Source organism: Schistocerca americana, chromosome 1, assembly GCF_021461395.2.
Source record: "Schistocerca americana isolate TAMUIC-IGC-003095 chromosome 1, iqSchAmer2.1, whole genome shotgun sequence".
NCBI classification, from domain to species: Eukaryota; Metazoa; Arthropoda; class Insecta; order Orthoptera; family Acrididae; genus Schistocerca; species Schistocerca americana.
In genome coordinates, this window is record NC_060119.1 from 1,175,529,770 (window position 1) to 1,175,543,200 (window position 13,431).

The window sequence follows — 13,431 nt, forward strand, 5'->3', positions numbered from 1 at the left end:
AGAATTCACTACTAACTCTTACCATTAGGGCTGAGCTATTTATGGTTAAAATACGTAGCAGTAAGCGCAAAGGCGTGACAGCTACAAGTCCGTATTGGCTTTATACATACGGAAGTAGTAAGCGGGTCATTCTGTCTGTGGAGGGGGTTAAAACAACCGAGTCAGTTGAGAACATACCCCATTTACTGATGGAAGGATTCGGCGGTTCGGTCGCAGGGTCTTGTATATAAATGATGTGGAACGAGTCATTTTACAAGATATGTATACGTTATTGGTGTTAATGTTAATGAACTTTTTTTTAAAGTTACTTTCTCAATGGATCTCCCTTCAGTTTGAGCACCGAGTAAGAAGGCATTATGGTGAAGTCGCACACCTCCCATTCGGGGGCAGCGGTGTTCAAACTCTGGACCGCCCATACAGATTTTAACTTTCCCCTGGATTCGCTAAAGAACATAAAGCGAACGCAACGATGTTACATTTCCAAAGAACACGGCTACTTATCTGTCCCATCGTACGAATCCGAATATAAGTTCCTTTCTAACGACTTCATCGTCTCCGGGAGGAGGAATGGGATGTGCTACATTATTTTCATCGTGGCAGCAACAACGAGTGCTACACGTCTTTTAATGATCTTTGTTCACAGCGCGCTGACTTGGCCGTAGCATCCATGACCATCAACTACGCCAGGGAGAGCGTCATCGACTTCACGAAGCCATTCATGAACCTCGGCATCGGCATCCTGTTCAAGGTAAACATCTTTTCCAGGCGCATTGCCATTGCCGCGCTGCACGCAGCGAGTTAAAGCCCGGCGGCTCTTGAATGTACTCTCCGTATTTGGCTGAATATTTGAAAAGCTTTAAACATCCGTTACCTAATGAAGGTATGCTAGTAAGCATCCAGCTTTGCAAGTATAAGTACATGTATAACAGGGAAACATTTTCTCAGTGTTTATGCCTCATTCAATATCTTACCTGCTTATATCTACGGTGCTAAGAGAAAATCACCATTTGTAAGAATTCAAAATCATTTATTGTTTTGTTGTGTCTGTAAAGAGATAATTTTACTTCACACCATGCACCGGGATAATTGCTCTACAATGATATGCAACAGATGAGTAACATTTATTTCCGAAACTTAATGTTCTCATCATACTGTGTCTTTATCAAGAGGCAGATTTGTGTTTCTTCATCAATTCCTTGTCTACCTCTATGAATATCGCAAACAGTCACATTTCTGTCCTTTCAATGTTCCTTAATGTGATCGCACAAATCTGGTCTTAGGTACCGAAATATGGAAATTTTTTCCACATAAAAAGAGAAACGTATGAGAATGCTACCCTTTTTTTTCTTTTTACAAAAATACACAGAGATAAGAGACGCGAAACTAAAATATTTTTCTGAAATACACATTTGTCTCGACAAGCTCGAAGATGAGTGGACTACCAGCTTGAAGTCTGCACCTCCAACGCCGTTCCCTCCTTTTGCTTAAACAGTATTAAATATAGTGAACAGTTGCTACGACAGAATCTTTAGATTTGGGTTCCTGGATGACAATTGCAAGTATTTCTGCTGTAAATTACTGTCTTCTGCTAATAATAACGATAGTTTCATGTTCCTTATGAGCGCTATTAGCGTTAGGTGTGCTGTGATTATGTAAACTCGATAATCAGCCGCCTCTCTCACTGGAACTGTACGGTAGATACACGCGTATTCGTTTAATGTTGTCCTAACATTTAGCTACAAGTCTGCCCAATTTGACATTGGCACATTCTAAATAAAGATACATAATTACATCTAACTGTAAACGTTGATTATCATTCCTGCATTTACTTCAGCAGCCAAGTAGAAACACTGCCTAAGTACGCCCTAAATTTTCCATTCTCTCTAGCGGAACTGAAAACGTTCTACCTCTTCCTGTTCATTTTAGGTGAACTTAAGAAATCGAATAATTCTCTTCAACTCTGAATGCTTACATCCGCATCGAGGAAACCTCAAAGGTGTCACCCCGTATCTCTTCTTCTACATTTTCGAACCTCATCACAATTTTGGGACTATTCATGTTTCACTATCATTGAACACTTACACTTCACATTTGGCAGAGCTTTCCAAAAATCGTACAGCTTTTTAAAAATTTTTTAGTGTGTGTGACCTGTGGAAAAATATTCTTCAAGTGCCTTATTATTGACAGGTCCCAAACCAAGAACATGAGTTCAAAAAGTACCCTCTTCCACTCAGATTATAGTGACTATTGAAGTGTAATAAGGATATTTTTGAGAACCTCCTTTGCACATACATTAAAATTTTATAATTGGTCATCTTCCTAGTGCACACACCTCATCACGTGCTACTATTTACTTAACTCATTGTTAGCGTGTTAGTTCGTCGCATCAGGTGAGTCCGTTTTATAATGACGAACTTTCGGAGGTTGAGTAAGCTTGTTTGATGGTTGTTTTGCTGCCAGGAACCATTGGTCCCGCACGTCACACACTAATTAGTCTGTTGTCCCAATAAGCTTGGTCATTATAATTGCAGTGATAACACCTACACACAACTGCAAGTGCTTAGAAAGAGGAGCATGAATCGTATTTCGAAAAGAAAGCAAAACAGTCTACGCGACTAATATTTCTCTCTGATCTACATCTACATGGATACTCTGCAAATATTTTCGCATTTGGAGGAGAAAGCTGGTGAGTGGAATTTCGTGAGAAGATTCCGTCGCAGCGAAAAACGCCTTTCTTTTAATGATGTCCAGCCCAAATCCTGTACCATTTCTGTGACACTCTCTTCCATATTTCGCGATAATACAAAACGTGCTGCCTTTCGTTGAACTTTTTCCATGTATTCCGTCAGTCCCATCTGACGCGGATCCCACACCACACAGCAATACTCCAAGAGGGCGGACAAGTATGGTGCAAGCAATCTCTTCAGTAGACCTGCTGCACTTTCTAAGTGTTCTGCCACTGAATCGCAGTGTTTTGTTAGTTTTCCCCACAAAGTTATCTATGTGATTGTTCCAATTTAAATTATTCGTAATTGTAATCGCTAACTATTTAGCTGAATTTACAGTCTTTACTGGCGTGTGTACGCGGCTCGTGGTCTTGCGGTCGCGTTCTCGCTTCCCGCGCGTGGGGTCCTGGGTTCGATTCCCCGCGGGGTCAGGGATTTTCTTTACCTCGAGATGATTGGGTGTTGTGAGTCTTTCATCATCATTTCATACTCATTAACCCGCAAGTCGCCGTAGTGGCCTTGAAGAATTTGTGGAGCGGCAGCCGAGCCGAGTCTCCTGGCCACCAATGCCATACGCTCATTATTACTGTCGTGTGACTTATCGTACAACAGAAATTTAGCGCATTTCTTTTAGTGCTCATGTGTACGACTTTCTTCAGAGTCAATTATGACTTTTCGCACCATACATGTACCTTGCATAAATCGTTTTGCAGTTGATTTGATCATCTCATGGCTTTACAAGACGGTAAATGACAGCATCATCTGTAAACAATCTAAGAGGGCTGCTCAGATTATTTCCTAGGCCAGATATTACTTCTGTTTTACTCGATGACTTTCCGTCAGTTACAACAAACTGTGACGTTTCTTACAGGAAATCGCGAATCCAGCTGCACAACTGAGCCGATACTCAATAGGCACGCAGTTTGACCAGGAGTGGCTTGTGAGGAGAAGTGTCAAAAGGTCCTGGAGATCGAAAAATATGAATCAACTTGATATCTCCTGTAGGCCGCACTCATTACTTCATGAGAATAAAGAGCAAGTTGTGTTTCACGAGAACGATATTTCCTGAATCCGTGCTATTTGTCAATAAATCGTTGGCTTTCAGGTAATTCATAATGTTTAAACATAGTATATGTTCCAAAATTCTACTGAAAGTCGACGTCAGTGTAATTTAGCAGATTACTCCTATTTCCTTTCTTTGGTATTGGTGTGACTTGTGTAACTTTCCAGTCCTTAGGTACAGATATTTCGACGAGCAAGCATTGGTATATGGTTGCTAGGTACGGAGCTATCGTATCAGCATGCTCTGAAAGGAACCCGACTGATATACAACTCTGTTGTACGGCCTACCACTAGAGTTAATCTGCCTATAGTTGTCCCTTAAATCGATTGATGACGGAGCTTCAACTCTATAAAATGGATGGAGCAATTCATCCAGGCTTTAAGGTCTCTCCATTTTAGAAGAGATAATCATATTGATCTCTGTCCAGTCCACGACAAGCCTCACCGAAGCCTCACCGATTGGTCCTTTTTTGGTACGATCAACACAGGTGTGCTGTACGAGTTTGCACGGTGTTCAATGACGCGCTGCTTGAGCATTTTGGCTATTTCAGCCTATACTTATGCGTCTGTGGTATTGGGTAAAGCTTAATAAAGAATCTTTTGTGCTCAGAAACTTGAAAATCGTAGATGAAGAGTCTCTTTGTGCCTGGTGCGTCAGAGAGTACTCATCAAAATTTGCATAACATATCACGTAATAAAGGATGGGGCCCCTCCACGCCCGCACCAACGTGGTGACCAAACCAAAAGATCTACTGTCACCTTCGTAAACATGTTAGTTTTTGAATCAGGCGTCACAGGATGCAGGCTGTGATGTTATCCATGCGTCTGGGTAAGATTACTCATTAACATGGTCCATCAGGAGATAGAAGTGGTCGAAAACGATCGAACATATCACGTAATCTCGATCGGTCGACTTTCATCGCTATCCCTGAACTGACAACACCTTCCCCCCTTAACCTCAGTCAAAACTCCATCTCCCCCATGTTCAGAAAAGAACTCAGTCTATCACCACCATCGATAGGGACATCCAGTTCCGGGTTCAACTCAGTCTAAATAAGAAGTCGAAAGCAGCTCACTTACGATTCCTTTCTCAGGATCCATTCTCAAAAATTCAGTTCGATAGTTTCCCTTAATATACAGGGTCACGGCAAATCCACCTGAATCTACCACAATACACAATACACACCACACCAATGAAATCAGTCCCTAAAATAACATCGACACTCACCGTAGAGACAATTAAAAAATTCACTTCCAAGCATCTGACATTTAAATGAGATCCGATATTGCAGTTCGACTTTCATGTGCCGGGCGCTGTGACCGAGCGGTTCTAAGCGCTCCAGTCCGGAACCGCGCTGCTGCTACGGTCGCACATTCGAATCCTGCCTCGGGCACGGATGTATGTGATGTTCTTAGGTTAGTTAGGTTTAAGTAGTTCTAAGTCTAGGGGACTGAAGACCTCAGATGTTGAGTCCCACAGTGCTTAGAGCCATTTTGGCATCCATGCTTTTGCCATACATTGCAGTCCTCTCACAGGCAGAACCGGGCTCCTCCACCTTCTGCTTCATAAATGCTGCTTATCCGATCACGGAAAACGGACTGCCAGTATCAAAAACACACAAAATTGTTATCTTCCCGATATCGATTACAACAACAGACGACGGACACTTTATTGTTGATGGGCATCCGACCAGTCTAGCGAATACTACACGTTCGTACCGGCATTTGCGACTCAGAAACTTCTTCCTCATCTTAGACTGGTCACAGTTGTGATGGGGGATCTATTCTCAGGTTGATTACTCTGAGGACTGGCCAACCTAACCCCAATATCTCCAGGAATAGCTACACGATTCATCCTGCTCATCTCATCTTGAGTTCCAGTTATTGCACCTCTACCAGTTCGATCTGTTCCCACGGTAATTCTGCCACTTCGATTGGTTCCTACCGTTCCACTGTCAATTCGATCTGTCCCTGTCATTCCGCTGCCCAAATGGCCGGTTCCTGACGCTCCACTGCCAATTCGATCTATCCCCATCGTTTCTCCTTTCGTTTCTATCATCATCCCATGTACCAGCATTTCTTCAATTATTCTGATAGGACTAACCTCTCCTTGTTCGGATGCGTCGCCTAGCTCTACCGTGACTAACCTCCGATGTTATTCTGCGGCGTCTCTACATTGGCTTGTCCATGTCTGCCTGAATCATATTCTAGTTCTTGCAAGTGTGTGTTCCTAATTCATCCTTACATCAACCAGCGAGAATGACATGACAGAGATAGGTGAGTAACATTGTCACACAAATTCGTTATCAGTTCTGTGGCACTGTACGGTTCATAAGGATGCTGGTTTCTTTGTAGCATACGAACATGCTCAAAGAGTCATGAAGGACTCGTGAATCCAGGGTGGTTTAGATTATGCCATACGTGACTGGGCGCAGCGCTGCCTCCAACAAATATGTCGAGAGGAATGCACAGTCAAATTCCCGCACTGTAGGACATATTCGTACTACGGACCTCATTCGAGTTGCTTTTGAGATAGCCACACATGAATTTAATTGTGTAGTCAAGCGGCAAAGTAGGTGGAAGTGACTATTGAAATTGTTCCACACATACTCGGGATGAATTCCTTTGGACTAATTTTTGAAGACCTCTAACTTCCGCACCAATAGAAAATGTTTTTAGTCGAACTCGCGAATTGCCTCACGTGTTGTCCATTTGTAGGGTTCCTTGCTTCTCTCCCATCCGCTGCCGGCATTTCTGTCAATAACCCTACGATCATCCTCGTCCTCAAGACCGGAATCTCTTTCACCGTTTTCGCTAACTGCAGCAGGTGTACGGACAGATTTAATTCCCCATCTTGCCGGCCGCTGTGGCCGAGTGGTTCTAAAGTGCTTCGGTACGGAACGGCGCTGCTGCTACGGTCGCAGGTTCGAATCCTGCCTTGGGCATGGATGTGTGTGATGTCCTTAGTTTAGTTAGGTTTAAGTAGTTCTAAGTCTAGGGGACTGATGACCTCAGATGTTAAGTCCCATAGTGCTTAGAGCTATTCGAACTAATTCCCCATGCACTCTGTGAGCGCTTCTATCGCTTCTTTACATTTTTGATTTTCTTTCTTATCTCTAATTACAAGGTTTGACACGCTTCCTCTCATTGTAAGTGGCCGCACTATTCTCGTCTACCTTGTTATTTACCGATTCGGTGTGCACTCAGTTTGAGCCACAGAGGCCTCACACTTCCTCCTCATCGCGCAAAATTCCGTTTCCAAATTATCATTCCTCAACTTAACCACCTCACTCATTCTCGTCTGGTCTCTTTCGAGTGCATCTAACCAACTGCCTACCCGTTGTAACTTCTTTTCAACGGCCGCGACTACTTCAGTTTTAATTTCACCCGTTAAACTCTGAAGTCCTTTCGATTCTCTATCTTAATTATTACCGATATTTATTACCCCTTCTAATGCCGTCTGTCTTGCAATTGCTCTCTCTTTTACTTTAGTATTTCCAGCAGTTATCATCTCACTAATATCTTTAAACACTTCACACTTCTGGTCCACACTTACTGCCGCGCTCTGTTTCGTTATTATTGGTGTAGTCCCATCCACACTCATCCTTGGAGAAGGTGTAATTCCACTCGAACTCTCTTCCTCAGTGGATAGTGTACGCTGACCATACTCCTAAGTTCAGCGAGCTTACCACCTCTCTTGCGTTATCCTGTAACGGCTGTGTTATGCCGCTACTCCCGTTCCTGCCACTGAAAGCGGCCTGAGTCCTTTTCATTATCGTACTTTCTACATTTGGTTCCTCGGTACTCGCCATGTCCGTTTCTGTTCCCCTGTGTTCAAATTACTAACACTATGGGCGAAATTTAGGAAGGGCGGACGGACTAGAAGAGCATAAAAAGTGGGAATAAATGGAACGATGAGGAACAGATGTCTGAAAGAGGTAGACTGCAATGATTGTGAATGTTGGTGAGTGGGAATACTAGGCAACTGCTGAAAATGGGAAACAACCTCAAACGTAAAGTAAAATAAATTCATCTCTGCTCCGCTGGCCGTTTTTTCAGCTTACGAGATTCTACTGGCAGTTTATCTGCCTCTGCCCAACGAAGTGGCCCGACCCATGTGCTTTCACTCTTCCCTTCCTTTTACTTTCAATATTATTTTACTTTCTTGATCTCCCGCGGAAAAATTTAGCTTTCGGAAAGAAAGAGAGCCAGAGAGGCAGTTCTGGTGTTGCGACTGATAACGGAAGAAAGAAAAAGAAAAACAGGAAACGTTCATAGGATTTGTCGACCCGGAAAAAGCATTCGAAAGTGTCAAATGGAGCAAGATGTTTGAAATTATGGGAAAAACGGGTGTACGCTGCAGACAAAGACGGATAACGTACAGTATGTACAAGAATCAAGAGCGCAGAACAAGAATGGAAGACCAAGAACGAAGTGCTCAGATTAAAAAGCGTGTAACACAGAGTTTTATCTTTCCCCCCTATTGTTCAGGCTGTACATCGAAAAAGCAGTGATTTTTACCCGTACTTTTCAATCTATACACGGAAGAAACAACGACACAAATAAAAGAAATGTTCAAGAACGAGATTAAAATTCAGGGTGAAGTCATATCAACGATAAGGTCCTCTTATGACGTTGCAATCCTCAATGTAACTGAGTAAGGACTACAGGACGTGTTGAATGGAATGAACCGTCTGATGAGTAGGGAGTATGGTCTGAGGTTAAACAGAAGAAAGACAAGAGTAATGAGCAGTATCAGAAATGAGGTTAGCCGTAAACTTGACATCAGAATTGGAGATCACGAAGTGGGCGAAGTGAGCCAATTTTTCTACTTTGGAAGCAAAATAATCTATGACAAACGAAGCAACGAGGGCATGAAAAGCGGATTACCACAAGCAAAATCGGCTATAATCTCAGGACGAAATTTCTGAGATAGTACGCTTGGAGCAGAGCGTTGTATGTTAGTGAATTATGAACATTGAGAAAACCGGAAAAGAAGGAAATCGAAGATTTTGAGATGTGGTACTGTAGAAGGGTGTTGGAAATAAGACGGACTGGTAAGTTCAGAAAGGTCGCGCTGATGACCTCGACGTTGAGCGCCCAAAAGCCCCCCCCCCCCTCCCCCCCCTCAGAAAGGTTCTCCACAGCATCAGCGAAGACAGTGGGAAATGCCGAAATGCCGACAAGAAGAAGGGTCTGCATGAAAAGACATCAGGGAATAATTTCCACGGTGCTAGAAGGAGCTATAAGTTGGCACAAGAGGGGGGGGGGGGGGGGGGGAACCTTGAGCATTAATCCCGCACTATGCATTGACTTCGGGGAAGGGGGAGGCTAAAGTTCGGGTACAGATACTCACCTCAGGACCCGTGGATGAGGTGTGGGGACGTCTCTGACTGGTTAAGGCCAGCACATCTCACCATCAGCCCCTTTGCATGTTCTCTTTGCTTCCCTCTCTTTGAGTCCATCTTTTTGACCTCTTTGAAAATCATAGGCCACGACTTTCATGAGAGGAGAAAACAGAGTGATGGCCTCGTTGTTTACTCCCTTAAGCTGTCCCAAAATTAATTCATTTGTTCGTGAATTGATAGTAATGCATGTTGTTGTTGTGATCTTCAGTCCTGAGACTGGTTTGATGCAGCTCTCCATGCTACTCTATCCTGTGCAAGCTTCTTCATCTCCCAGTACTTACTGCAACCTACATCCTTCTGAATCTGCTTTGTGTATTCGTCTCTTAGTCTCCCTCTACGATTTTTACACTCCACGTTGCCCTCCAATGCTAAATTTGTGATCCCTTGATGCCTCAGAACATGTCCTACCAACCGGTCCCTTCTTCTTTTCAAGTTGTGCCACAAACTCCTCCCCAATTCTATTCAATACCTCCTCATTAGTTATGTGATCTACCCATCTACTCTTCAGCATTCTTCTGTAGCACCACATTTCGAAAGCTTCTATACTCTTCTTGTCTAAACTATTTATCGTCCATGTTTCACTTCCATACATGGCTACACTCCATACAAAAACTTTCAGAAATGAGTTCCTGACACTTAAATCTATACTCGATGTTAACAAATTTCTCTTCTTCAGAAACGCTTTCCTTGCCATTGCCAGTCTACATTTTATATCTTCTCTACTTCGACCATCATCAGTTATTTTGCTCCCCAAATAGCAAAACTCCTTTACTACTTTAAGTGTCTCATTTCCCAAACTAATTCGCGCAGCATCACCCGACTTAATTCGACTACATTCCATTATCCTCGTTTTGCTTTTGTTGATGTTCATCTTATATCCTCCTTTCAAGACACTGTCCATTCCGTTCAACTGCTGTTCCAAGTCCTTTGGTGTCTCTGACAGAATTACAATGTCATCGGCGAACCTTAAAGTTTTTATTTCTTCTCCATGGATTTTAATACCTACTCCGAATTTTTCTTTTGTTTCCTTTACTGCTTGCTCAATAAACAGATTGAATAACATTGGGGAGAGGCTACAACCCTGTCTCACTCCCTTCCAAAATACTGCTTCCCTTTCATGCCCCTCGACTCTTATAACTGCCATCTGGTTTCTGTACAAATTGTAAATAGCCTTTCGCCCCCCGTATTTTACCCCTGCCACCTTTAGAATTTGAAAGAGAGCATTCTAGTCAACATTGTCAAAAGTTTTCTCTAAGTCTACAAATGCTATAAACGTAGGCTTGCCTTTCCTTAATCTTTCTTCTAAGATAAGTCATAAGGTCAGTATTGCTTCACGTGTTCCAATATTTCCACGGAATCCAAACTGATCTTCCCCGATGTCGGCTTCTACCAGTTTTTCCATTCGTCTGTAAAGAATTCGTGTTAGTATTTTGCAGCTGTGACTTATTAAACTGATAGTTCGGTAATTTTCACATCTGTCAACACCTGCTTTCTTTAGGATTGGAATTATTATATTCTTCTTGAAGTCTGAGGGTACTTCGCCTGTCTCATACATCTTGCTCACCGGATGGTAGAGTTTTGTCAGGACTGGCTCTCCCAAGGCTGTCAGTAGTTCTGATGGAATGTTGTCTACTTCTGGTGCCTTGTTTCTGTTCAGGTCTTTCAGTGCTCTGTCAAACTCTTCACGCAGTATCGTATCTCCCATTTCCTCTTCATCTACATTCTCTTCCATTTCTATAATATTGTCCGCAAGTATATCGCCCTTGTGTAGACCCTCTATATACTCCTTCCACCTTTCCGCTTTCCCTTCTTTGGTTAGAACTGGGTTTCCATCTGAGCTCTTGATATTCATACAAGTGGTTCTCTTTTCTCCAAAGGTCTCTTTAATTTTCCTGTAGGCAGTATCCGTCTTACCCCTGTTGAGATAAGCCTCTACATCCTTACATTTGTCCTCTAGCCATTCTTGCTTAGCCATTTTGCACGTGTTGTCGATCTCTTTTTGAGACGTTTGTATTCCTTTTTGCCTGCTTCATTTACTGCATTTTTATATTTTCTCCTTTCATCAATTAAATTCAATATTTCTTCTGTTACCCAAGGATTTCCACAAGCCCTCGTCTTTTTACCTACTTGATCCTCTGCTGCCTTCACTACTTTATCCCTCAGAGCTACCCATTCTTCTTCTACTGTACTTCTTTCCCCCACTGCTGTCAATTGTTCCCTTATGCTCTCCCTGAAACTCTGTAGAACCTCTGGTTCTTTCAGTTTATCCAGGTCCAATCTCCTTAAATTCCCAACTTTTTGCAATTTCTTCAGTTTTAATCTGCAGTTCATGACCAATAGATTGTGGTCAGAGTGCACATCTGCCCCTGGAAATGTCTTACAATTTAAAATCTGGTTCCTAAATCTCTGTCTTACCATTATATAATCTATCTGGTACGTTTTAGTATCGCCAGGATTCTTCCATGTATACAACCTTCTTTTATGATTCTTGATATTCATTACCCCTTCTAATGCCGCCTGCCTCGCAATTGCCCTCTCTTTTACTTTAGTATTTCCATCACTCATCTCACTAATATCTTTAAACAATTCACAGTTCCGGCCCACACTTATTGCCACGCTCTGTTTCATTATCATTGGTGTACTCCCATCCACATTCATCCTTGTAGAAGGTGTAATTCCACTCGAACTCTCCTCCTCCGTGGATGGTGTACGCTGACCATACTCCCAAGTTCAGCGAGCCTACCACCTCAATAGGGACTGGTGTCGCCGTTTCCGCCTCTCTTGCGCTATCCCTTAACGGCTGTGTTATGCCGCTACTGCCGTTTCCGCCACTGAAAGCGACCTGAGTCCTTTTCATCATCGTACTTTCTACATTTGCTTCCTTGGTACTCGCCATGTCCGTTTCTGTTCCACTATGTTCAATGTTGTTCCCTCTTGAAGAGCTTTTGGATTGGCTACGAGTACCGGTATTGCTATTTTGTATTCGAATGAAACAGCTGATTCGAATTCTTCCTTGCTCCAAGCGAACAACAAAAATTTAATCTACAATTCCCATATCTTAAGGCAATCACACAAAAAATTAACGCTTCATACGCAGTTCCTAACGTAATTAGTAGGTTGTCGCGTAAGTTCGTAGCTTTTTTGTTTTGCGTGTTGGTATTCCTGTTGCTAAGGGTTTATTTATCGACTGTCATTTTTTATTTGTAGTTCACTGTTCCTCTATGAGTTTGCATACTGTCATTTTGTTATTAGGAGATAATGAGTGGAGCCGTGGACGTTAGAAAATGGAGTGCCAGATGGGGAAATCGGATCATTGTCGACAAATTCTTCATCTACATCTACATGGATACTCTGCAAATCACATTCAGGTGCCTGGCAGAGGTTTCATCGAGCCACCTTCACATTTCTCTATTATTCCAATCTCGTGCAGCGCGCGGAGAAAATGAACACCTATATCTTTCCGTACGAGCTCTGATTTCCCTTATTTTATCGTGGTGATCGTTCCTCCCTATGTAGGTCAGTGCCAACAAAATATTTTCGCATTCTGAGGAGAAAGTTGGTGATTGGAATTTCGTGAGAAGATTCCGTCGCAATGAAAAACGCCTTTCTTTTAACGACTCCCAGCCCAAATCCTGTATAATTTCTGTGACACTCTCTCCCATATTTCACAATAGTACAAAACGTGCTGCCTTTCTTTGACTTTTTCGATGTACTCCGTCAGTCCTATCTGGTAAGGATGCCCTACCGCGCAGTAGTATTCTAAAAGAGGACGGACAAGCGTAGTGTAGGCAATCTCCTTAGTAGGTCTGCTACATTTTCTAAGTGTCCTGCCAATAAAACGCAGTCTTTGGTTAGCCTTCCCCACAACATTTTCTATGTGCTCCTTCCAATTTAAGTTGTTCGTAATTGTAGTATCTAGGTATTTAGTTGAATTTACGGCTTTTAGACTAGACTGATTTATCGTGTACCGACGTTTAACGAGTTCCTTTTAGCACTCATGTGGATGACATCATACTTTTCGTTATTTAGGGTCAACTGCCAATTTTCGCACCATTCAGATATCTTTTCTGAATCATTTCGCTGTTTGTTTTGGTCTTCTGATGACTTTATTAGTCGATTAACGACGGCTTCATCTGCAAACAACCGAAGATGGCTGCTCACATTGTCTCCCAAATCGTTTATATAGATAAGGAACAGCAAAGGGCCTGTAGCACTGCCTTGGGGAACGCCAGAAA

At 42.6% G+C, this 13,431-nt stretch overlaps 1 protein-coding gene across 1 annotated transcript in view; it reads left to right on the top strand.

Moving 5' to 3' along the window:
- LOC124597840 (glutamate receptor ionotropic, kainate 2) overlaps positions 1-13,431 on the top strand; it is a 1,390,744-nt gene that overhangs the window by 1,243,206 nt on the left and 134,107 nt on the right. Inside the window, exon 10 of the mRNA XM_047135964.1 lies at positions 644-748. Within this exon, the coding sequence (XP_046991920.1) occupies positions 644-748 (105 nt within the window). The remainder of the gene's footprint in view (positions 1-643; positions 749-13,431) is intronic.